At 36.2% G+C, this 26,315-nt stretch overlaps 1 protein-coding gene across 4 annotated transcripts in view; it reads right to left on the bottom strand.

The window, feature by feature from the left end:
• SRBD1 (S1 RNA binding domain 1) overlaps positions 1-26,315 on the bottom strand; it is a 130,609-nt gene that overhangs the window by 44,958 nt on the left and 59,336 nt on the right. For all 4 annotated transcript variants that reach the window (XM_032985314.2, XM_032985312.2, XM_032985311.2 and 1 more), the window contains 2 exons: positions 20,917-21,008; positions 7,873-7,955 (listed from right to left, as the gene is read on the bottom strand). In XM_032985314.2, coding sequence (XP_032841205.1) covers positions 7,873-7,955; positions 20,917-21,008 — 175 coding nt within the window. The remainder of the gene's footprint in view (positions 1-7,872; positions 7,956-20,916; positions 21,009-26,315) is intronic.

A 26,315-nucleotide genomic window follows, 5' to 3' on the forward strand; every position in this document is an offset into this window, starting at 1 on the left:
CAAACTCACCAGAGGTGTAACTTATTAGGTAAGGAAACGTAAATTTCACACACATATTCACTGGGGTGGGGAAGCATCCAGAAAACATTATGGGGTGATTACCCCTTCCTGACAAAGCTGTCTGCAAAGATTTTGTTCCCATGGATGGCAGACAGTGTTGTTCACAGGGCTTTAATTTTCAAAAAGAAAAGCACATCATTTACCCTAAAAATGGTCTTGGGCAAAAACACGTATGATTTTTGCTTGGTTTCCTAGCAGAGCTTTGCCACTACTACATGACAATTAAGGATTCCATAAATTGCTGGGCATTAGAAATCCTGCAGTAAGCACAAATGTATTCACCAGACTACATACCCACTTTCTTTTTTTAAAATACACTTTTTACCTGCTGAAAAGACACCCCCGCTGTTTTTTTTTTGCTTGCTTTTAACAATATTTTATAAGTAAAGCCACCACATCCCACCGCTCAAAAATTTTTGTACACCTTGAAATTTTGAGTATTCCTCCTTCTTTTCCACAAATTTCAAAGCAAGCAATTCCTTACAGTGTGCTGCAAAAAAATTCTGTGACAATAATCTCTTTGCAGGAGCCTACAGGTTCACAGGAGAGGTTTAAGTTTCCTTTATTGAACAGCAGAGATAAGAGCACTGTGAAATACTATCCCACATGCCCCTCTCAAGTCCCAGTGAGTTCATTCAGAGACAAATACAGAAGCAGCCCAGAATTTGTCCTGATATTATCTTTTTTTTTTTATTTTTTATAAGAGTGGCAACATATCCTTCAGCCTACCTTGTTTAGGAATTTCTTTAGTATAAAAATAGGCAGGTTCCTCTCGTGATACCCTGTAGTTTCAGTGAAATTCCAATCCACCAGCATGTTTCATATTACAAGATTTTTCAAATTAAGGTACATCCGTAATTAACCTGTTGCCATGTATTGCCAAAAGGAGTGATATACATTCATTAATAAGGGATCTGATTACTGTGAGATATACAGACATGGGCACTGGTATCCTTTGACACTTAGTGTTAAAGCAAAGGCTCTCTTTACGCAATCATTTCAATTAGAGTACAGAAAATTATAAACAAGATCACAAAATTGCAATTGTATCACAGAAGACTCATTCTATGTCTCACTATATGTATAAATTCAGTGTAGTAATACAGAAGGAATGCTGAAGCATTTTGTAGATTGGCTGTTCTGTTGGGTGTTGAAACCTGCAACCTACAATTCTGACCAGCAAACAACATTCCTGCTGAACTGAGTTTCCATTGGTGCTCCGTGAATCACACAATATAAAGCGCTGCTCACCTATTAAGTCATCCTTTTTTCTTAATCAGACAAATTGTAGGAAGCTTAATAAAGCAAGCTCAATTTTGAGGCTGTTTTTACAATCACACTGCAGAGATTTAAAAAAGACAGTCTTGCACATCCTATGCCATCATGTTCTCACATCACACATGAGTGATTGAGTGATTTTTCTATGCTATCCAAGTAATACACCAAATTATTCATATACTCTATGGGTCAATTAACCAAAAAAAAAAAGTGAAATAAAGTTCTTAAATACTCAGTGAAAAATACATTTCTAACTGAAAAATCAGCCAGCTGCAGTACTTTGATGTATGTTATTAAATAAAAGCATACTACACAAAGGATATACAACCAAAATCAGATACCACGAAGGATTCAAAGTCTCTTATATTTCACCATTAAGAACTGTGTATCTATTTTAAGGAAAAATGAAGACAAAAATTTTCTTAAACCACACACTGATTCTTTGCGATGGCCAATGTTCAGATCATGGCAACTTTTGTTTGTAATCATTAACTACTTCACAGCTTTCTTTTTTTAGCAGTTTCCTATTTAAACACTAGCTTTTGAGTCTCCACTGTTAGAGAAACAATACAGTATTTACCCAAAATACTGGTTTAGATAGCAGAGAAATAGAAATTTTGTTAAGTGTCAGAAGGACTTAACAAATAAAATTACCAAGTTATCTTTGGTAGGGTTTTGTAAGAACAGGCTGATGAACATCTGCAGTGCAAGGGACAAGACAGCTTCACTTGTGGGAAATAAAACATAGGCTTGTTCAGCCCACAGTTATATCATGCTGACCCACCATATCTGATCTTACTCTTGTACTTAGAGGTACCTTTGAGGTCCCTTTGATCCCTGGATTTCTAAAATGTTTCTATAGTTCATCTCCCAAATATCTCCAAATTTAGTAACTATTAAGCATTAAATATGCAGTCAATTTGCCTCAAGTAAATAATTTGCACAATGGGCATTCAGAAGATTAATAAAATTTTACGTGATACTACTGTCAAAAATGAGGTTAATGCTACACCTTAACTCCCATCTTGTCACAGTGACACCCACTAGAGGTTTAGAAAGACTTGACTGAGGCAATGCCACGCGTATCTTTTGAGGGAGGAAGGTGATGATTAAAGAAAGGCACAAACTAAAAGGGCCACGTGCAGTTTCAGCCACATGCAGGAGAGGCCAGGAACATCCCCCCACCACTGCCCACCAGTTCCCCCTCATCAGCATGAGCATGGTTTGGCACCGAGGCAGGGAAGGACGGACCCATCCAAGGGTGGCCTGCGGCAGCAGGAAGCGCCCTACAAGGACTTCTGTGAGAAAGGGAAAAACCTCCTTCCTTTCCAACAGGAACTGAGACATGATTTTAGTGAGATGCCTTGCTAGTAACTAGTTGGCTGTAGATTTTAAAGTGGTTTATATCTGCAGTACCATAATTAAGACAGAACTGGTCCAATTAAAGGGAGGAAGCATATCTGATTAAAAGTGCTCTCTAAAGTTGCATTGTCATCTAATAACACATACCCATCTTTTGAAGGGGAAAAACCTCAGCCTAAAAGGCACATCAGATTGCAACTAAAATAATAAAATGTTCTACAGGTAATAATTAAATGCAAAACTGATGCACTTCAATAACAAGAGCAACACAGGGAGGAAAAAGGACAAGAGGGACAGAAAAGGCATTTCCAAATTTAATTATTAGGCATTCTGATTAGGCTTTATGAAACTCTCCTTTGATCAGGATCTTCCAGCAATATATAAAAAATAAACCAAGAATTCACTCATTTTTTTTTCTCCCCCCTGAAGGAATTGCTACTTGAGAGTATTGTTTACAAATTTTATTTATCTGACACGAAGTGTTCCAGCTACATCTGGAATCAAGTATACTCCCACTTCAGAGGTTACAAAATTACATATATTATCTCTTACATACTTTGGGATGTTCCTTTGCCAAATGTGTTAAACATTGAAGATGTTACCATATACAAAATTATATCATGAAGATATTTTAATGCTCAAAAAAATTATAGACCAAATAGGATGTTGTTTTTTCAAGATCAGACATGGTGCACATTTTATAATATTATAAATGACTTGTCAAAAATTCCGATCCTTCAACACGCACCACATATTTTATTCTTAGGCTACAGGTGAGTGAGCTCTTTCCCTAGTGGTTACTGTTTTTTTTTTTTTTTGCATGCGTTTTTGTTTGTTTGTTTTTTCTTTTTTTAACATCCAGGAATTTTGCACATTAAATGAACAGCAAAAGACCAACCAAACTTAATATAGTCCCTTAGCATTATTTCTCCTTTCTCTGCCTTATAATACAGATTTGGGTTTTGATGTTTTAGAAGTTTATTAATTTATTTCCCCTTTTACTTGAGGCTATTTGTCTTTGATAGGGACTTGTGAACAGAATGTTTATGCTAGTGCTGTTTTATTCTTCTATGAAAAGTTGGGTTTCTATTTGAGAGGAAGGATTTTTCTTTTTTCTTCTTTTTTAGGCATCTTTTTTACTTTTAATTCATTTTATTTGTTCTGGAATTCAATTTCCTAACCTCAGTCTTTGTGAAGAAACTTTGTTCTCGGCTCTTATCTACATCTTCCAAGATCATTACAACTGTACTACTAATTCATCAGCCAAAATTCAGTTTGCAGCGTAACAAAGTCTTGAGCCACTAACTGCTTCTTCCCTGATAGGAATTCAGCTTTGAACTGGCATGGGGAGGTGGCAAGGCAAATATATTCTATATCAGACAGAGTCTGGGCATCATCTTCATGTTCAACTACAGAAGAAATCATAGTAATATGGCCTGAATGTGATGAATTAATTTTGTCTAGGGTCCTGTCTGGGAGGAAAGAACAATTTTCCTAATGAGATAAAGATGAAGGACGACAAGGACCTTTGGGCAACAAGAATTTAGTCTGGGAGAGGCCCTAATAAATCAGGTTGTGCTTCTTTGTTTAAGGAAATACCTGTTAGGAGATTCGGAGCCTGTTTATTTTTTTCTGACAAATCTGATTTTCTTGGTAGTGCACAAACTCAAAATCATAACTTGAAATGAGAATAAAAGCAAGTGGTTAAGTACAAGTTTCAAATTTTTTGGTCATCTAAAACAAGTAAACACAAGTCCCAACTGAGGCAACTCAATTTCCAGAGATCTTCTGCTACCTAGAAGCTCCTATTTCCATACCCAAATGAGCAGATTTGCTAAGAAAACTTGTACTAGAAGAGCTAGAACACACCAATGTTTTCGCAAACATGTACGTGAAATACCAAGAGGTCAGGTGGGAGGGATCCAAAATCCCACAGATGTGGTGACTACAGAAGACACAGCCCCTTTCACACAGTACTGGGGGGGTGGGTTTGAAGGGTTTGGGGAAGAGGGGGGCCACAAACTCCACAGACTTTGAGAAAGCTCCTATTTTAAGCAGCAGACTTAACACATGGCCACATCACCTTTCTGTAGCACTACTGTCATTGCTGATAGAGGGTCACTCACCTGAACATACAATGTTCCTGTGCCACAGTCTAGGAACATCCCATTACAAAAGCCTACAGCCTTCTCCAGGCAAGTTTGGCTTTGCCAGTCTCTTGCTTCAAACGCTAAGAAAAAACTCCCCAAAAGACAGAAATAACATCTCTTAGCTACTGCCTTTCAAGTAGAGTTGTCTGGGACCTCTGGCTATCTTAAACTGATAGAGAGGCCATGTCCCAAGTCAATCAAAACTTGGGCTGCTGTGAAAGCTGTGGCCCCAGAGGAAGGTTCTCTCAAGCTGCACACTGTTGCCCCTTCCTAACGCCAACCCAGGGCATCATGTAGTCATTACCTAGCACCAGAAAAGGAACGGTGCACTTGGGCAGGAGTAGCCCAAAAGGCAGGACCGCTCCTTCAGGGAGCTCGCACTTTGATCACCACACAGTGAGCATAAACCATCCCTCCAGAAACCACCACCCTGCTTGTGCTGTACAGCTGCCGCTGCTTGATGTAACAGAGGCCTAGTGCAGGACTAATCGCTGTCTGTCCTTCAGGACAAGAATGACAAAACGTGGATTTGTGAGATTCCTAAATATCAATTTCAAGGTTTTTAAGAAGGGAGAAATCATATGTAAATGCTAGGTATATAGTTGTAGTGGGCTAAGAAAGTAACTTCCTCAGTGAAAAGCTTGCTATGTTTTTGATCTTGACTGCACATTGCATATTTCATCCCAGAAATCAATAAAAAGCTTCATCTAGAAATTAGGTTATAAATTAAAGTATAACAAAACTTTTCAAATTGACTTGGATAATATAAAAATCGGTACCCGACATACTCTTTATCTGAGGGATTATATCAGCTATTACTCTGGGACTCCCTGTATGACACAATGGCTCTTCCTGCCCTCTACGATGCCAGCAAGCGGCTGTTCTCTATGAAGGAAGACCACACAAAACAGCTTAATTCCTCTCCTCCTCCCTGCTCCTCACCTGCCATGAGAGAGCTCTCATGCCCAAAATGCAGCAGAGCTTCTGACTTTGCTTTCAAGAGTGGAAATTTGCTTTCAGTAGTGTCAATTAAAGCTCTAGTACCTCAGAGATTTCTATATCATTGAACAGCACATTATAGCTCCTGTAGTGATCATTGAGAATTCTCACAGGAGGTCTACCTCAGAGGATTTATCCAAACCATGATGAGACTTAAAAGTACAGAGAGCTGGTAAAGAAAAATTTTTGAGGTATACCTCTACCAGGCTTTTAGAAATGATGTCTCTGAAACTTTTCATATAAGCAATTTGGACATGAACAAATAATGCAGTTGGATGTTTACGTGCAAAGGTGGATCTAGTGGACCAAGAAGCTTCCCTGTAAGGGCCAGGAACATGGTACTTACCCTGTCCTATTTCAGTACAGAATAAATGATCCCAGCTTCAGTCACTGAGGCAGTAGTAAACTGCTGCAACATGTTCATTGCAACATTTGTCTGATAATATAATGCTCCCATAACCATACAATCACCACCAACTCCATGACTTTTTGCTTTAAATGCATGCTTGCATGCTTGTACAGTGTGCACGTGGGCAATAGTAGACAGCATGCACCTAAATTAATACCTTCTAGCCATAGCAAATTAAGTTCCTAGCACTTAGATATTCACAGTTTACTTCAAATAGTAAAATATTCCATTTTGGAATTGATTTTTTTGAAATTTTGTTTAAAATGGAACTAACCTCAAAATGATGACTTAGTATTTCAAGATTTCTTTTTTTCTTAAATACTGTTTTGCTTAAAGCAAAGACCAACAAACATCTGTACCATTTTTCATTATTGTTGTTATTGCTGCTGTTATAAATAAAACCAGTGCGTCTCCATAAAGAAGGAAACCAACTATGCTTCAGATTGAAGCTCTTTTTGCCAGATGACCACCCCCTAATTAATAGCTGTCACTCTAAAGCACATTTTTACTGAAATCTGCATACATACTTTAAAGAAATCTACGGTATTTCAGCCCTTCAATCTAATTTTCCTCAAAACCTATGATATAGCTCATACCGATAAGTTTTGCAGTTAGCAAGAAACAGGAGTACATTTTCTAGTCTGTGTCAATACAAGCAGGGCTTGCAAAAGCAATAGTGAGCACTACCTTAACCAACTAAAACGTTGGCCTCAATTCTTCAAAACCAAAACAAGATATACACTTCTTTGATATTTTCCATAGCGCCTGTCTTTGTCACATCACCTTTAACAGTAGCCATATTCTAGGCTGCTAATTGCATTCTATCCCATTAACTCTCATGTGCTAACCTGAAAGCACAGATCCAGACAGTTCTGTGCTTTCTGTTCTGACTTCTGTTTCAAATTTTCAAATTTACTCACATTCTATAGTTTCAAAAATACAGAGAAAAGCGCATGCTGAATTTCCTATTTTTTTTACTTCTCTATTTGGTGGGACTTAAGTATAAGCATAAATGCTTTCCTGAATGGATGCCAATATGCTATAAAATGACAATAACTTATGCACCACTTCTCAATACCATTCACTTTGCAAAGACACTTTGAAGGTAAAAGTTACTTCTCAGAAATAGCCTACAAAAATGTTTAAAAATAAGAATTGTCAAACATTTTCCAATTCAGCTTTAGTAAAAGAAAAAGTTCAAAACAAATGCTTTTATTACAAACTTCTAAGAAGGAATGCATGTAATAGCACAAATTAATGGCTTCTAAATGGAGGATCAACATCCCATTGTATTTTATACAAAGAGCTAAAACCCCATTGCTGTAACAATACAAAAAAAGAGAAAGCTTTACAGATCAGGTTACCTGTCTGATTTGATGCTTTTAATAGACTATAAATCTGGCTACAGCCATTTCAGAGTCTCAATCGCAATCATTAAAAGTAGAGATTAAAAAAAGAGGCAGTCTATGACTTCTAGGTATTTACTGCCATTCTATCAACTCTACAAACGCCTTTTAAAGGAGATGTAACTACTTGATAATTATAAAGCAGCATTTTGATGTTGCTTTATCTCATGATAGATTACTTAGATTAAATGATACAATATTATCTTACCTGATACATTCCAACTCCTATGTGTTTGGGCTCAATTTTCACTAGCTCAGCTAATGGGTCTTGGACACGTCTAGCTATGGAAACTGAAAAACAGAATTAGAAAATAACTATGGGGTTTATCTGAAAATCAGAATCATGTAATTGCTTTTGATTTTTTGTTAATCACCTGCATATTTAGTCTCTTTTTTTTTTTTTTTAACCTGGAAATAATAATACAGCAGAATCCTTTTTCACTGTTAGACACAGAATATGAAATGTACATTAATCAAACTTTTTGAATGAGTAACTCAAGCAAAGATATTTCAAATTGTAATCATGACATTAAAAAAGTTTTTTCAGGCCACAGAATTAACAAATAGGACTGTGTACACAAGGTTTTTCCCTTTTATCCATACTAAAATGCACATGTAACATTTAAAATTAAACTCTGAAATATTCCTTTAACCTTAAATCACTGATATGTGGCAAGAAATAAACACTTAAAAAAAGAATGAAGTAACTGTTCACAGATTTATTTATCTAATATAGTATTTCCTAAGGTATATATTATATACTACTTTAATATATGTATATAATCTAATCATAAAATTCAGTGTTCACTTAGAAAATGGTTCTTGTACTTTAGTAATCTAAACTGCATACCAAAACATACCTTTTTGCAATCTGTCATCATTATAACCACTTTTAGAAAAAAGCAATTTACAACATTTCTGGTGCCATTAAGAGCATGTGGGAAGAACTCTGGTCTTCCAAATGCAGATACTGAATCAAGACTGAATTTTTGAAGCCTATACCTATTGATAAATCCATTACTTACTGCACTCTCAGAAAAAAACCACTTATCTACAAATGTCAATTTTCAACCTTGGTCTAATCCTGCAGATACTGGTTTGCATTCAGGATTTGCAAATGTGTTCCCTCCCACATATACTGAACTAGAAGAGTTCTATTCTACCAGTACTACATTTATAAAACTTTTTTCCCTCCTGAGTAAAGCCAAGGGAGGTTAGTTGGTTTAGCAGCTCTTAGAACATTCATTCAACCTGGTGAAGTAAACACTGCTGAAGACAAGAGTGTCTGAAGGTACTGCAAAAATCTTTCCAAAAAATGACCAAAGGTCCTGTGCTAAATGCACCGTTAACATGAAGTTCACTGCTCGGTCATGCAAGACTTTCCATATCCCTTGTTATCCATTTTCACATATGCTGACAATGGCAGTTTGCTAGCTAGGCTCAGAAAGCACTGTGCTGTTGACATCTGATACGCCTGCCCCTCTGATGGCGAAGTTCTGCATTGAAAGGCCATCACATATGCCAAAAAAAAAAAAAAAAAAAAAAAAAAAAAAAAAATCACAAAAGGTTAACCAGTCTAAGCACACCGGTTATTGCTTACACAAGCATAGCTTACTACAGAAATGCTTGCCTATAACAATCATTCATGTTAATTACTTTGAAAAACTAGTGGTACATATCACCAGTCACCTAACAAACAAGAGTAGAACAAAACACCAATGAAAGCACTGATCCAAACCAAGAAACATTTAAAACTATGTATTTATTCTGAATGTATTTATGTCTGTGTATAGGTATTATAATTGTCTTTCAGCAAGCTTTCTTAAACTCAACTTGCTTAATACATATACAATGTTTTAGAGAATTTTCTTTTAATTCCACCTAATGGCAAAACACATTTCAAAATTTACACTTTAGATAAGCTGAGAGCAAATACCTCTCACTGTTCACATCTCCTTTCATTACATCTTTTAAAAATAGACAACTACACAGATAGGTCGATACAGGAATTTTCCAAGCATAATTTTCTCTTGGGAACCTTCAATTAAAAAGTAAAATTTAGACTCTTATTGTCATAATAGCTAGGTTGACAATGCCGTCATATGCCTTCCAGCGGAGGTGTAGGAACTGACCCAGCAAAGCACTTCAGCAGAGATGCATGTTGGTATTCCCACCGGAACCAGCAAAACTATTCACATGCATAAAGTTACATAGACATTTAAGTGCTTTCCTGGATCAGGACTAATAGTTACAATATTTAAGTGTGAAGATCAACTAACAGTCAGTTATACAATGTAAGGGATTCAGCTCCTACAGCCAATACCAGCAGGATAGCTGACCTGCAGAATTCCCACTAAAGCCGCAACATTAATCCAGAACTTTTCAAATACAAAAACGAAGAGAGCACAACAGGGAAAAGGCAAGAGTTGTCCACCTTCTCTCTAGGTGCAAATTCAGTCAAGATTAGCATCTATTGTCCCTGTAACAGGCAAAACTACTTTTTTCTTTGTTATAGTACTAGCACACTGAAATACATAGATCTTTTTACGGGGCAATGAGGCTCTGCTCTGGTGTTTTGATCCACATGGCTGTACTCTTAGAATACAAGCAGAGTATTACTGAAATCATGAGGGCTCTGCAGAAGTGCAGTGTGCTATCATGGACCAGATACAGACAGTAAAACCTGATGGCCTTACATTTTCCTCTTAGAAATCAAATCAAGATATTTTAAAAGTTTTTTGTTTTGTTTATTTGTTTTTTGTTTGTTTGTTTGTTTGTTTTTTATATTAAGCTATTTCACACTAATACAGGTATTGCCTAAAACTGTTTGATTATATGCTTAAGATGCATTTCAGGGTTTCTAGGTGCATTTCAGGTGCATTTTTAGAAGACTGACAATGAAACAGGTAATACATTCTCACTTTTACGATGTTTAAAGTATGCTTCACTTTTGCTCAAGCAAATACAAAATGAATTACATGATGGTATGCAGGGCAAAACCAGAAAATCTGATTTCTCAAAAGTGATCAGCAGGGCCAAACATGAAATGTTTGAGACGTCTTTCTTAAAATATGCTGGTCTAAGTAAAATGTGAAAAAAACCCTATTCAGTATTAAACAGGGTATTAAGATAATGATTAGAAAAATCACAGGAATTGCACACCTGATGGATGCAAAGCTTCAAGTTGTCAATTAAGAAGAAAACACTATTACAACACTTGGAATGACAGTAACATTGTGCTGCCATGCAGTAAATCCGTGTAAAATTTTAAAGCTTGGGGAGACAGAATAGCCTAAGGTGGCTCCCTGACTTTAATGTAGATGAACTTCACCTTCCAAATGCAATGAGAAATAAAGAAGGTTACAGAAAGCATATTTACTGAAATCATGTCTTGTCATTAGGACATTTTCTGCCATTTTATAAGAAAGGCAATTTAACTGTTTGGTGGTCTCAGTTTATTCCATACTTTGGTTATTTGACAAAACAATCCCACAAGATAGTTAACTATTTTTGCCTGTCAGCAATGAAGTGCAATGACAGTGGTGGGTGAAAAGCCTCCACAAGAGTTGATTAAACAACTCATGTCAGACTCTGTGTCTGATCTTCATAGAAAATATGGAATTATATTAAAATGTTTTGTTTCCTAATGGCTAATGAGCAGATGTGCCCTCGTGAACTTGCAAAAACACTTAATTATCCGGCTAGTCTTGTCTTAAAAAGATCAAATCTCTCTTAATTCCAAACTGACAAATTTAAAGTTAAGAATATTTTCCTCACAAATCCATGTCACAACTTTGTTTTTACTAGTACCTTCTACAACAAGTGATATCATTTTTCACAGGAATTAGAAAGGAGAGAGTTCCCACTCTGGAATACTGATAATAGTTTTCAAGCTCAATCTTTTCAAACTGAAGATGGAAAAAAGCACCCACTCTCAACAGTGAGGGGCAAAAACAATATAGCAGGCTTCCAACTATTTCTCTAGATGGCATCTATGCAAGGGCCATGTCAGCTGCCAGACCTAAAAACCCAGAATTAGTGCTTAATTCTTTATTAGGCTACCTGCCTCTTTTCAGTAATGGAAGGTATCTAAAACAATCATTATGGCCTGAATCACACATGCGCACTATTTAGGGTGCAAGAGCAGCTAGAAACCTTGTCACCTACATAACAAGATTTATTATAAATAGTTTCAAGTATTGTGCCTGCTTCAGGGGCAGCCTGCCAACTTCCATGTTCAGACAATCACATATTAAAATGTTCCTATTTTGCATTGCTCTATGTAAGAGCCACACCATAGAGCAAAAGCTTAATGGCTGTAGATAGGGAAAAAGAGTGAAAATGCACAAAGTTCTGCCAAATGCAGCGTGAGAGATTGCCAGGAATGATTATGGGTGGAAGAGGAAGAAAACAAATCATTTCAATTTCTTTCAAATGTTCAATTTAATTCAAATGTTGCTTGCCACTGCAAGCAAAAAATATTTCTGCCCAGAAGTCCAAGTAGATGACATCCCTTCCTTTAAACACACAGGTCTTTATATAAGTATAAAAATGTGTTCCAGTCAGTAACTGGGACAGTTTAGGTACCTGCTATAAGTGGGAGCATTTGTTTGTATTTTGAAACAATGCAAAGCTTCCAGATGTGAAAGCACTGGATAGATTTACAAGTAAATATATGGCAACCACAAGATATTAGACTATGATTAGCTCAATCTCAATTTTGTCATAAATGAGACCATTCTGTATTTTTATAATAAAACCTCAGTATTTCATTCTGAGACATGCTACTATAACATCCAACTAACTCATCCACCCTCCTATTTTACATTAACCTTTGCACCTTAAAAGTCTGGGTTGAAACTTCAATGTCAATGAAATTAAAAAAAAAAAAAAAAAATACGGTAATAAGAGACTTAACTCACAAATGCATATGTAATTGCTGCCAATATATCATACCAGGGTAGATATGGAAACATTACAACTTATTTAAATCCTTTTATAAAGCCCATTATTGTGTTCAAGATCATTTACTCTCCATAAGTATCTGCAATAATGTTTACTCAGTGATCGATTGTTCAGGTTTCCTGAGCCCTGGAAGCTTTCTATCCTGTTGACCTGAATTTCACCCTCCTTGCAAAGGATACAGTGAAACGTACAGTAGTCTTTTCATTAAGCATTCTTTCTCAGTAGGTCAGGATTTGTGACACAGTTTTGAATCCTCATATATCATCTTGGTGGGTTTAAAGTATGCAATTTATTTTAAGCAACTGCTCAACAGCTGCATTTCATACAAAATTCTTCTGTGGCAAGTGAGCAGGTTTTTGTTTTAAAAAGGTTATATTTTAGTTTACTTTTAACTCCATAAAACTGATAATCTGTTATTTGCCCAAGATTAATGAAATAATAAATGACAATGTTCTATTTATTTACTACAGAAATCTTTAAAAGACATGGCTTGAATACAAAAAGGAAGTATGAAATATATTTAAAGAGAAAACCTCGACAAGTGAATATTACAATAGAGGTTTTCAAAGTAAATATTTTTTTAGAAAGTCCCTCTCAAAACTCCTTTTCTCAAGTACTAGTAACTTCTGTATCACAGGATAGTAGCACTTTATCCAAGGTGAGATGGGAGACAGAATCATTTAATTGAAGCCTGATGTGATTTGTCTTAAAGGATGGTATAAATTCAGAAAAATCTTTCCCCATCTGCTCAGCTTAAAAGGTAGACATCATCAGTATGCTTTTCACATTCCAACTGCTGGTACTAATTTTAACCGCATCACCATGCCATTGATTACTGTTACTACTAAAAGTAAAAAATCACCTGAAGTTCTATACTTCCAAGAGTTACTCATTCATATCAACAACAAAAAAATTAACCTTTAAGTGACCAGAATGTCTTTCCCTATGCCTATAATAAGAAAAGCAGCTTTGGCGAGTAACACTTCATACTGCTATATTAAAAGAAAACCAAAACTCCCTGAATTGATGAGCATCCTTGTACTTATTGCTCCTTTGTCTCCATGTTTCAAAGAAGCAACAAAGCCTTCAAGGAAAATACATAGACACATGCATGCACAGAACTACATCCAGACGGAGGGAAGTAAATAACTTCCAAAACTCTCTTTTGCTAAGTGACACTGGCTTTACCAGAGCCTGGACTAGTGCTCTACTTCTGGAGATCACTTTTAGGCAGAACTAGTGGGATATGTTCAGTTTCTTCAGAAGCACAGAAATTGATGCTCTGTAAATAAAAGGCCAATTCCATCTGCTGAACTCAGATCCATCTGGGATGTAAGAAACAGGTAAACGAGAGAAAGGCAAAGTGAACATCACATCTTTCCACATAGTGTGCAGATATCACACATGAATTGCAAGCATTAAAATGTGCACAGAGAAAAATGCTCAGTTAAAAGCTGTACACACACACAACTCTCTTGGTATAGTGAAAATACTGATCCAAACCAGCCAAACAGAAGAGTTTTCACCTGGCTCAAAATAATCTCCTGTTTTAATTCTGTAACAAGGTAGAAACCTAGGGGAATCTAAGCGGGTCTTGATCTTGCAGATTACAGGAGATCAAACCCCTCTACTCCAGCCTACTGCTACACTCTACAGCTCCAGAGGAAATACAGTGCCAATGAGCAGCATGTTAATGATTACATACCATCTCTCACACATGCCATGAAGTTTGCACAGATTGGAAAACATGAGATTCTGTCTAGAAGAAAGTGAAGACCACAAACATCTCTAACAGCTGTGTAACAACTCATTCAGCATTGTGACACTGGTTATGAGCAGTTCAAACCCATTTCTCTCTCTCTCAAAATCCTGATGCAGGCACACATGTCCATGCACAACTGTAGGAGATCCAGTCATTTCCAGACTATCTGCAGTTAGGGACTGTTTTTTGAATTTATCCACAGATTCCTTTTAAGTTCTGTTTAGCCCAGCCCACACACCTTGAGAGGAGCTTCTGCTCACTAGTAGGAACTGGGTCCTATAGGGAAAGAATGAACAAGCTCTTCTTTACCTATTACTGCTGTTCACCATCCATTTGGTTTCTAACCACTGCATCTTTTGCATTCCAACAGTATAATTAAACTCATTCTTACATGCTACAGAATACAGTAGATGAAAGATGAAATACAATTTCATTTTGTAATTGCACACAACCCAGCTAAACATGATGGGAACATGTTTTAATGCCTAAGAATTCAGCGTTTATTTTCCTTTCTTCTAACTCTTTATGAAAACTTGTGGAACTTGCACCAATCCTCTATGATTAGATGTATAAGGAAGCTTCCACTTAGAAAGCAGTGTGAATGGTTTAACCATAAGACTTCTGTCCAATAAAGTTTTTGAAAAATGACCTTCTCTCCTGAGTAGCCAAGTGCTCTTTTAAGAAGATGAAGAAATTAGCTCAAGTAGACATCAAGGCACTATGTCCCACACATCTAATCATCAAATTGTTTTACTTTCCTTAAGATAAAGTCAAAAGAAATTACATTTTTTCCAAATCTCTACGTTCTACTTGCAGGCCAGTATGACAGCTCTGAACTGTATGTTTCTATCTTGAACAGCACCCCAGGGAATAAAACCCTGCTGCATGACAGTCTCAAAGTCCTAACAAGCCCCCAAAGCCTACAAGGCTTTCTTTTGCAAGGAAAAGTGCAAGTGGTGTGCTGAAGTTTGAGTGTACAATAACCCAATGTATTCTGTCCTGTGGAGAGGAGACAAGCAGATGGGATTTGACAATGCTAAAGCAAGCTGTGCTGTGTGACCTTTCTCTCTCTCAAATTCTTCTTTATCCTCAGAAATCATCCTTTAGAAGCAACAGTTTCTACACTGGATCATACCTGTGCATGCAGCACAACACATATGCTTGCCCTGTTAGTATTATAAATCTTTGCAAAAAGGTAACATTACGGAATATTTTATCTACATTGATTGCTTTCTTAACTGGGTGACACAACTATGTGGTCTTGACAGAGGACCCCAGGCCTTTGATGTCTGAGAGGAAAATGGGTATTTCTTGGAGTTGCTGCATTAAACAAGCCCAAGTATGTTACTGTTGTTTCAGCATCTGAACACAGGATTGCAAATTAAAAACCAAATGCATATGATAGCAATAAGGTATGGAAATAAACTGGAGAAGTTTTGCATGAGATCTCCTCTAACAAATGATTACACAAACATGGTGTCTGAAAAGATGTTGCCCCCTTTCACACCTCATCCTGTGTTTAAGGAATTCTATGCATTCAGGTTTGTCTGAATTTTTATAAATCAATGCAATGAAGCACATTAGGTTTTTATTTTGCTTTTTAAATAGTGAAAGAAAGAAGAGATTGAGTAATTGTTAAAACAGTCATCTCATAATGAAAGGCAATTCATCAATTTAATGAAATGAAGGCATTTCTCATTTAATATAACTGAGCGTATATTGAAACCAGGGTAAAATCATGACTACTGCCTCACAGCTGTTCATCAGCATCAGACCACTGTTTCAAAATTCAGCAGTTCCCTCTTGTTCTTAGAGTTATTAAGCGACATTTGTTTCATCATGGTATCCACTTCAAGAGGTGGGAAGACAGCAGAAGAAAAAAAAATTGGATATGAGCACATGTCAAACCATTGATGCATCCTTCATCCTCCTTGTACTAAGGAAATAAAACTGCCACACTAACTGATGATATCTTAAAAAGTTTCTAAGCATTCAGGAAGCTTATAAATTCCATATTTCTGTGTGTCAATCCTCCAACATGAGTTACACATGCTTACACTTTCTATATACTTCACCCATTTCTCCACAGTCTTCCCATTTTGTCTATCTAAACTTGTTTGAGCCAACCAGCTTTTATAACAACAAGGAACTGTAGAAGTGGAGAAGCACTGAGAGAAAAAACAGAAAGCATGGTAGTGTCTACATACCAACACCTGCACAGACATTTTCATTAGGAATGCAGGTTCTGCACAAGAAAATAAATCCTCGGGCAAAACTATATAGGACAGGATGGAGGTAAAACAAAGAAGATATTAACCTTTGGAAAAACATTTAATTGCAGAGTTTACAGGCCCAGTGACAGCAACCAAAACCAGGTCAACACTGGTTGTCACAGAGCCCATCTGTTTGAGGGAGGACTGCTTGTCACCACTGAATTTAGTTTTTTTTCTTTTAGTCATGCAAAAAATACCACATCAGAACAGTCTTCTCAACTGATAATGAAAGGCAACTAATGGCGAGGAGAATTACTGGTAAACTTACGACGCAAAGTAACAGTTCACTGAGGACAATACTTAAAACTACTTCAAAGGGAAACATGCATCCAGATCTTCCATTAAAAAGAAAGCACAAGTAAATCTCAACCATGGAGACCTAGAGTAATCAAGAAGATCTTATGGACAGGCTACAGTGAAAAAAATCCTACTTGAAGTTGCCATGAATAAAAGCTAGCCAAAGGTTAAATATGAAGTGTCACACTGATGGTAGCTCAGGAAAAGAAACAAAACCAAAACCAACCAAAAAACCCCAACAATAAAAAAAAAAAAAAACAGCAAGCGAACAAGACAGCTGAGTAAAAATGAATTTGAGAGCTTTACGAAAACTCCAAATTAAACATTTGACTTCTCTAAGATGGTGGCCAGAGGACACATGCAAGAGCAGAAACAGAACTGTAGTCACCCATCCAGCCTCACAGCTCCCTCATTCCCCTCCCACTAACCCTACAGCAGGCAGTCACAAAGCCTTGAGGGGGGCACATATTAATAAGCTTCACAAGGGTGAGCATCATTTCCGGCTTGCTAAGCACCCTTTTATGCTGTCTATTCTCCCCTACAAAAACTCCCACACTAAATCTTCAGCCTCTCGATAGGCACAGCTTTTGTAAAGGAGAACTCAAGGAAGCATTGCATTCCCTTCTCTGTCAGGCTGCAACTCAATCACAAGTTCATCCCCAAACCCCCGTTACTGAACTCCAGTGGCTTGTTCTCTAGGCAGAACCCTCCTAATCTGCTGCAGCTGAACTTCCTCAGCCTATCAAGTAGGAAATCCTTTTATTGCTCTGGCCTATAAGCCTCTTATCTCCTAATTCTGTGAAGCTGAGAAATAGCTGTTCTGCTCATTAATCCTACAATGACTGTCAGAAGGGGATATCTACCTCCTCCCTCTACTCAAACACAAGTAACTACATTTCATCAAGTTCTTTACAATCTACTTAGCTGAGCCCTACTCCAGAAGATTTTACAGGAATTGGTGTAGCAGTATAGAAGCTTCTGCACTTCCTTTAAATATTCAGATTTGGTGCTATAAAAATTTTAAAGAACCTGGTTCAACATAAAGAATTGATTTTTGGAGCTGATATTGCCTAGTGCTAGAAAGAAGGTAGCCATCTCTGGAGAATTCTAAAGCTGAAGAGATCCTATTCCATCCTCTGTACTGTAGCTACCAACAAATCATTTAAGAAACAAGCATTTTTTTTTTTTTTTTCAAGCAAGTGCGATTTTAGCTGAGTGTTGTATGGATGACTATTAATACTTTCCACTATAGTTCATACACGCACCATTAGTTTATAACGAGAACTCAGTCATTTATTACAAATCCATGTCATCTATGACCTTCAAAGACTGCTCAAAGCGGAAAAAAAAAATATCCAGTTGAATTCTTGGCTTAACCAGCATCTTTAATTAGCACCCCCCCAACAAATGCTAAAGGTTGCTGGTTTTCCTCCTATATGCAGCATTCAGCAAGGAGAAATTTATAAGGTAATATTTTTATCAAGATTTCTGTCTTCTATTTCTCTGTACAAAGCGAAAGTTTACCACAAACAGTTGCTAAACAGCACTGCAAATATGACAGAGATCATATCACAAGATGTGAAAGTTCTCATATAATATACATTATTTAATATTTTACACTTATGTACTTGATCGACAAACATAGGCCTATCTGTGTAATTCAAAAAACCCCAAACCCTTCTATAAAGTTTGAGAAAAATGTTGAAGTGGCAAACTGCGTTAAGATCACAGATATCTCACATCAGTTGTACCTTTTATTTTAACTATGTCACACTTCATCATGCAGCTGTCAGCTTCCTTTAATGTACTAAATGCTATCATGTAAGCACAGAATCTGACATGATGTAACACAACAATTAAAATATAAAGCAAGTCAGCTTTGACACCATGTCACTTTTTTGTTTGCTGCAAATTAAAGGAAAAATCAAAAGTACAAAAGTAAAAGCTAGTCAAGAAAAAGTTTGCAAAACCCCAAACATCAGTTAATGTTTCCCTCTAATGTTATGTCACATTTTTACGTTCAGCTTTAAAAAAAATGTCCACATCTTTAGTACAGCTAATTACAAATTGACACCAAAGGATATCAAGAAGAAAGTCTGAAACTTCTAGAAAGACTCTATTTTAATAAATATACTTCAAGATGTCAGTTCCGTAACAGTGGACATCCATGGAACTAAGCAATTATTTTTCACTTTCTATCATACCCTTTTTCAATTTCTATCCACTCTGTGGTACTGCTGCAGCACGTTAAAATTGCTGGTGCTTTTCAAACCAGATGCAACAGCATGTAAGTTACACCTGAAGCAATTCCTAGTAACAATGAAGAAATGAACTTTAGATAATTAATACTGAAATTGGTCACGTATTACAAATTTGATTTTAATTTACCGTATTTGATGCACAACACTAAATAAAAGTGTCTGAAATGTTCAAAAATTAACTTTGGAAAAAAAGAAGTCATGTACATCTAGGAAAGTATACTGTTAATAATTAAATTTCCTCCTTTTCAGTGTTTTTCTGTTCATTTACATCAACTCTGAACCCACACTACATGTAATATATCAGCAACATAAAAAGCTTTGGCCCAAGGCAAAGTTAGAGGCATCTGTCACAAATACAGAAATGTCACATGCCTAATATTTGCTCTGGCCATCCATGATACATTCAAAACCTCCGTGGCCCAGGGAAGAAATAATCACAACAGAGTACATTTGCAGGCAGGGAGGAAAGAGCGAAGCAAAAAGAACCTAGAGTCTTGTCCTGCAAAGGAAAGGGCTGATACAGACATGTAAAGAATATTCCTTCTAAAGACATTCACTTGAAACACTGAGTTAACACAAATCCCTTTTTCCTCTTCATAGAAATAAAAGGAAAGGGGAACGTGAGGAACTCTAGAAAGTTTTACCCCCAAATACCATGTAACTTCAGAACTGTTCTCTGCTGATATACTTCTATACATTCCTAAGGATTTCCAGGCCAGTAACCTGCTAGAGTAAGATTAAGAACAGTATAATTTTGACTGGAAAAGATTTATACATGACTGTTACTACATTTTCAAATATGTTATATTTGATTGAGTATGGCAGCAAATTACAGGAAAACCTAGAAAATAGAAAACTGAGTTAAATAAAAACAAATACAGAAAGACTCACAAATAAAAATATAGAAATGAAGTAATCCAAAAATAACCTCAGACCTGCCCTTACAGCTGGTCTCCCAATAAACCAAATCCATGAGTAGAATTTTGATGCCAACGAAGCTGACAGGAATTTGATCTTTAAAGATTACACTTGGATTTATGTACTAGTTTAATTCATGTAGCCAAACACTGAAAATTATAACTGGCAACATTTGTACATTTCTAAGAACTTGGGCTGTATTATACCTCAGTAACATTTATGCTGAAGCAGATGATTTAAACAAACAAAAAACCCTCATAAATAGTATTTCTTGAGGACTATATTCAGCTACATGAAGGCTTCAAAGTAATCATAATGAATGCACACCTTTAAATTATCTGTTCTATTCTTACATTTTTTTTCTAGCCCTTGAAGTGCTTACTTATTGTTAAGAGACATTTGTGTACATACAAGGGATAGGAGAAGAGAGGGAAGGTTTAGCTCTTGGGGGCATGGACATGTCCAACTATGAAAATTTATGCAATTCATTGGTTATATTAATCCTCACAAATTCTCCTGTGACAGCGTATTGAAGGAATTCATCCACAAGGACCTTTACATTACAGACCTTAGTAGAAGATGATGTCATTGATTTGCACACCTAGGACTTCAAATGTGAAATGACACAAGAATTAAAGTTTAGAAACAAAACATCCAAAACGTTCGCTTTTTATACTTTTGGCTCTTATTATACTTAATATTATAAACAATACAGTCTGAGAACTGAGACTGGAGCTTCAAATTGAAATGGTGGTAAAATTAAATACACTTCATACCTGCACTCCTTAGGTTAGGGTCTAGGTCTGGCATTTCCTTGGATGCTTCTGGACTGACGCTGTAAATAGATGCTCCTGCTTCACTGACAATGCTGAAAAATAAAATGGCAAATAATCAAAACACCACACAACTGAACAACACAACTGAAAGGCTTAGCATGTGACTTAACCGAATATTTGATTTTTTTTTTTAATGTTTTAAAAATATTTTGGATCATCTAAATACTAATAAAAGTAAGACAGTACAGACAAAAGAAAAGATCTCCATTTAAGCCAAAATACCCCTCCCTCACCAGCAACATCCATTCTTTTCCAGTTCTGGCCCTATTATAAATACATGATCTGTGTGATATCAGCCCCTGTACTAATACTTACAGCAGAGAAAACGAACACGAGAAACAAGTGTTGCCAGAATAGGCAAACCAGCTCCCATAAACAAAACAAAAACCTGAGAATTTCATTAAAAAACCTACATTCTGAAGTCTAACATGAATTAAACAATTACATAAGTCCAAGCCATGTAAACAATGTGCACACACATTGTTTAAAGCTAGCTGCCTAAAACAGTCAGAAAAAAACCAACTGGATACAGACTGAGCCACAGAGCTGCAGCTCGCTTCTCAGCGGCATTTAATACCGTCTTCTCCCCGCTCTCACTGCCATCCCCAAAGAAAAACACAGACTGCACGTCTTCAGCAACTTAAACTACAGTTCATGTACCTAACACACCTCAAACTCATTCAGTAATGATGATAAACTCACCAATTCAAATCACAACACATAATTAAAAAACCCTTGAGTGCTCTACTTCCACTCAAGAGAAAACGGCAATCAAGTATTCACAGCGTAAGTTTATTTTCAGCCGTGAAATTTTGACACCACTGAATCAACAGTATATTTCTTCAAATAACTTCAACAGAACTTGAATTTCAGGTTGATAATTAAGCCATCATACAGCTACTGCACTGGAGAAGAGTACTATCAGTTTCAGAACTATTTTTACTTGTACTATTCCACTCTTAGAATAACCTTATTTTTGCCATAAGGAAGGAAACCACAATCCTTAAGAACCAGACCTTTCAATAAAAATCATAACTTTGCTTTATATTGTTCTAAAATTAAACTAAAAAATTTCCATTTAAGAATGTTTAGTAGGTCAAATTTTTAAATAAAGGAACTGATACCTAGAAGCCACTCCCTTTAGAAAAAGCTGAAGAATAGCTCAGAGATAAAACAGATTCCCATTCAACGTTCCAAGCATTTTAAGAGTAAATAGTGTAAAATGTAGATATAAAAGGTCAGAATTTCTTACTGTTGTTTTTACAGATTATTTTTTTTTCCCCCTCCCCAATCAAAACTGGAATTTGGTAGAGTGCTGTACACAGAAGCCAGATTTTATAGTTACTCAAAACTCAAAAGAACATTGCAATATTACAGACTGGATCTTTCAATAAATGCAGAGAATAAAAACCTGTGCTCTTCTGTATTAGCATAACTCCAGAGCCATTCAAACAACTGGTTTAACAGAGCAAAAAACTGCTCAGACTAGCTGAACAGGGCAAGTGAAAATGAAACTATTTACATGATCTTTTAAAAAGATTCAGTATTACAGGCATTCCTTCACTACAACTGATGTTCAAAAAACACTCCCATAACAGAGTTCAGAAATATGTTCATATCACAAAAAACCTAACAGCTGAAAAACAAAGATGTTGACAGAAGTCTCATCAAACTGATTTTTCTGATGAACGGGTAGTTTAAAGAACAATGCAGCAGAATGTATTTCTTAACCTGTTCACACCTAATAAAGGCAGCATCTGGCAAGTGCTTCCCTTTTGGATATTGCTTCCAAAAAACCACACATGTTAGCACATACTTCTAACAGCTTTTCACTAATCGCTCTTCAATCTTTGTATTCTAACAGATCCAAAAAGTTACCTCTCATGCAATTTCTATGTTTAATACACTGATATTATCCTCAGATTAAAAAATTAAATTAAAAAATCAATTTTGCACACATTTTTACAATGCTGTACTATAAACTGTATTACTGCATACAGCTTATTTCTTGATCCTTCCCAGTATTTTGTGCGGTGAAAAAACAAGGTGACCTGGATGGGAATTTTAACACACTTGATACTTTATGCATTCTCATGAATGCTATTTCAGAAGTAAGAGGATTGCAATAATACTATCATTCTACGGTAGCAAGTGAATTGTGCCGAATTTTAAGGTAGATAGTATAAAACCTCCTTGCTAAAATGAGTAAATAAAATTGAACTCAGGACGGAAGAAAAAAAACATTTCAAAAGAGCATATTTCCTTTCCTCAAGTACAAGAACATTTATACAGCAAGGGCAGGAGAAGGGGGGAAGCCGAGTAAAAAATTATCTCAAGCAGGAAAATAAGATATAAAAAGCACTTTCAGAAGCAGCATAAACTGGATATTTGACATCCACTCTGAGATGGTTTTGTATACGCATGCAGTTATTCTATGAAGGATTTGGTATAGCAGACTTGGAAAAGGGGGGAGGGGGGAAAATTCTGCTCACACAGAAACCCATACTGCTGCGCTTAAGACAGTAAAACCCAGACGTTAAATAAATTTGTTACCCAGAGTAAATGCGTAGGGCCACAAACTCCAAAGAAACCATCCTCTGGTTCGTTCAAGCATAGTCAGCCAAACTTCTACAGACCTATTAGCGGCTCTCGTGGTTTTATTTAGTTTGTTTTTAGCTACAGTGAGGCGGTTACTAATGTGACACTGGCACATATAATGCTAAAACATTTAGCTTGGTCACACTACTAAGATTACAAGCAAAATAGGTTTGGGGATTTTTGTTTGCAGTTGTTCTGGATTATGCTTTTTGACTAGACAGGAGACAGTCACTTTTGTTCACAGACATTTTGCTTGTTTGTTTGTTTTCAAAATTCAAATAATTCTCTTTAAAGGGGAGATACGATATAGGACAATTTAAGCTAATTTAATGTTGCAAAATGCTCTACATCGTGCTTTCAAAGAATATACATACTTTATGTGAGGGCACATTAAGACAAAACCAAACCTGCTCAAATCAGTAGGTGATAGAAATTTACTCCAAACTGCTGCGGTCCACAGTTCTCTAACCACCCCTCTCCCCCTTTTTTTAAAGGATACAATTTTCAAGAGAGTCAAATGAAAGCCCTCATAAGCATTGTTAAAAACTGTATCTAAAAATCTGTATATCATCTTCAGAAGTAGAATTTGTTTCTATTTCAACTTTTTAAGCCACATAATGTATTAAAAATGAAAACTAAACACTCTCCCCCCCCCCCCCATAAAATCAGATCCTTATTTCTGTGAATTCTTTAAGAGGAAAGATTCTCGCACTGACCAAAATCTTAACAGTTAAACCAACATTACTAAAAAGTTATTTTGCTATTTAAAGCAAGAATGTAGTAGGTAAATAAGCAAGAGATCATGATATGTTATGTTTATATTACATGAATGGACAAGTTTCATAAACTGCTTTCTGAATTAGCAAAAAAGCAGGTAAAGATTCTGGGACTGTGCCTCCATATTGTCTGCTTCCCATATTACCCATCCTACAGATAAGTTTTTTTGCTCAGCATCTATATCCAACCCTTAAAAATTAAAAGTTCCCAAACCACAAAGCCACTACACAATATTTCAATTTACTTTTTTTAATTTCACAAACAGGCCTGTTGCACAGAAAGTAAGTTTTCGTATATTGCACCCACCTCATTCACACTTGTTAAGACACATTTTAAGTACTGTTAAACCACACTAAACATATTCCACTAGCACCACCTGGCGGGCCCTCGGTTTTCTGCTAGAGACCATGCCTGCTGTATGCTAAACACCTCAAGAAGCCTTTCAAGATTTACTAGAGCAAGCTATTTTCTTACTTGGCTTAAATAAATATTATATGTTTGGTATAAAAAAATAATTTGAAGACCTGTTCAAAACATTCAGCTTTTCAATCTTTTAATTTTTTACAGGAAAAAATACTTTCTTGTAAAATGTAAACAAAAAATAATCTAAGAATACTTACTATATATATATTTTTTTAATTCAAAGCTATTACATACCTACAAAAATGCATAATGCTAAATATTACATGTAACAAACTAGAGTTACTAACAGTTGTTTAATTATATTACAATTTCATGTACGTGCATGTAATGGCACATTTTCTAAAACTCACAAGGTTCTTAGTAAATTTTCACTGAAAACCTTTTCAAAACTATGTGGAAAAATCTAATGTATGTATAATGAAGATGCTAGAGGCTTCTAGGGCTAAAGATGGATGCAACTTCCTGACATTTTCATGAACCTTACCAACATTGCTAACTATTTTATTACATCAGAGTCATTTCCCCATAATCAAATGCAACACAGGATTAATAACCTACAGAGAGAGGAAGAAGTAACTTTATCCAACTTTACATAACTTACTATACCTACAATCTCCAAAACCCTGAGTTATGACTTGAAGCCTTTAAAATAACATCTTAAGAAAAATACTAGTACAAAGACGAGACCAGTATTAATACATAGTAGAAAAATCATGGTCAACCTAAAAGCAAAGGGTATATCAACCTCAAAATGGGCCTAGATTTTCATATTTGGTCATAAAATGATCATCTGCCAAAATATAATTTCCTTCCCAATCAGAATTTAGTAATTGTGGTTAACTCCTTTAACCCAACTTCTTACATAGTAACTGATAAATATGTTCTTCATAAGCTTGTGGCAACAAAAGCTAGAGGCTCCCACAAATGACCGAAATACAGAAGGGCCAAAGGATTATTCAGTGTTACTTAGTGAAATAATTGGCTTAAGAATTACACAGGACAGAAAAATACAACTAAATAAAACAGCAAAATATTTGCTAGAAAAGAATGTTACATTTAGAAGCTCGACTGGAGTGCCACAAACTTTAATTATGTTGATAGGTTTAGTGATTAAAAACAAACTGTGGAGGGGCAGGGAAGACTTAATTAAGTACAGGCTCAAAGATTGGGCTATTTCATGAATGAGAAATCTATTGGGCCTTACTGAAAACACAGAAGTCACAACTAACTCCAGAAGAGCCTAAAACCAAAAATGGCCAAGAGCCACAGAAGTACTAGAGAAAAAGGATGTCTGCATGTGTTCTTATACATCTCCCTACACAACCATTTTTGGCAACTAATGCAAACCACCTAAGGGAGGTCAAAGCAGCTCTTCATATGAAACAGCAATAATCCCTTTTTGCATTTTGGCTGGCCTCTCGCTCTTCCCTCTCCTGCCAAGCAGGACACTGCCCACGGCAGAAGTGACTCTGACGGCCCCTCCACCTCCTCACCATTACCGACAGCAAACTGCAGGTTTCCCAACATCCCAGGCAGTTACC

Source organism: Tyto alba, unplaced genomic scaffold, assembly GCF_018691265.1.
Source record: "Tyto alba isolate M040663 unplaced genomic scaffold, T.alba_DEE_v4.0 Super-Scaffold_16, whole genome shotgun sequence".
In the NCBI taxonomy this organism is placed as follows: domain Eukaryota; kingdom Metazoa; phylum Chordata; class Aves; order Strigiformes; family Tytonidae; genus Tyto; species Tyto alba.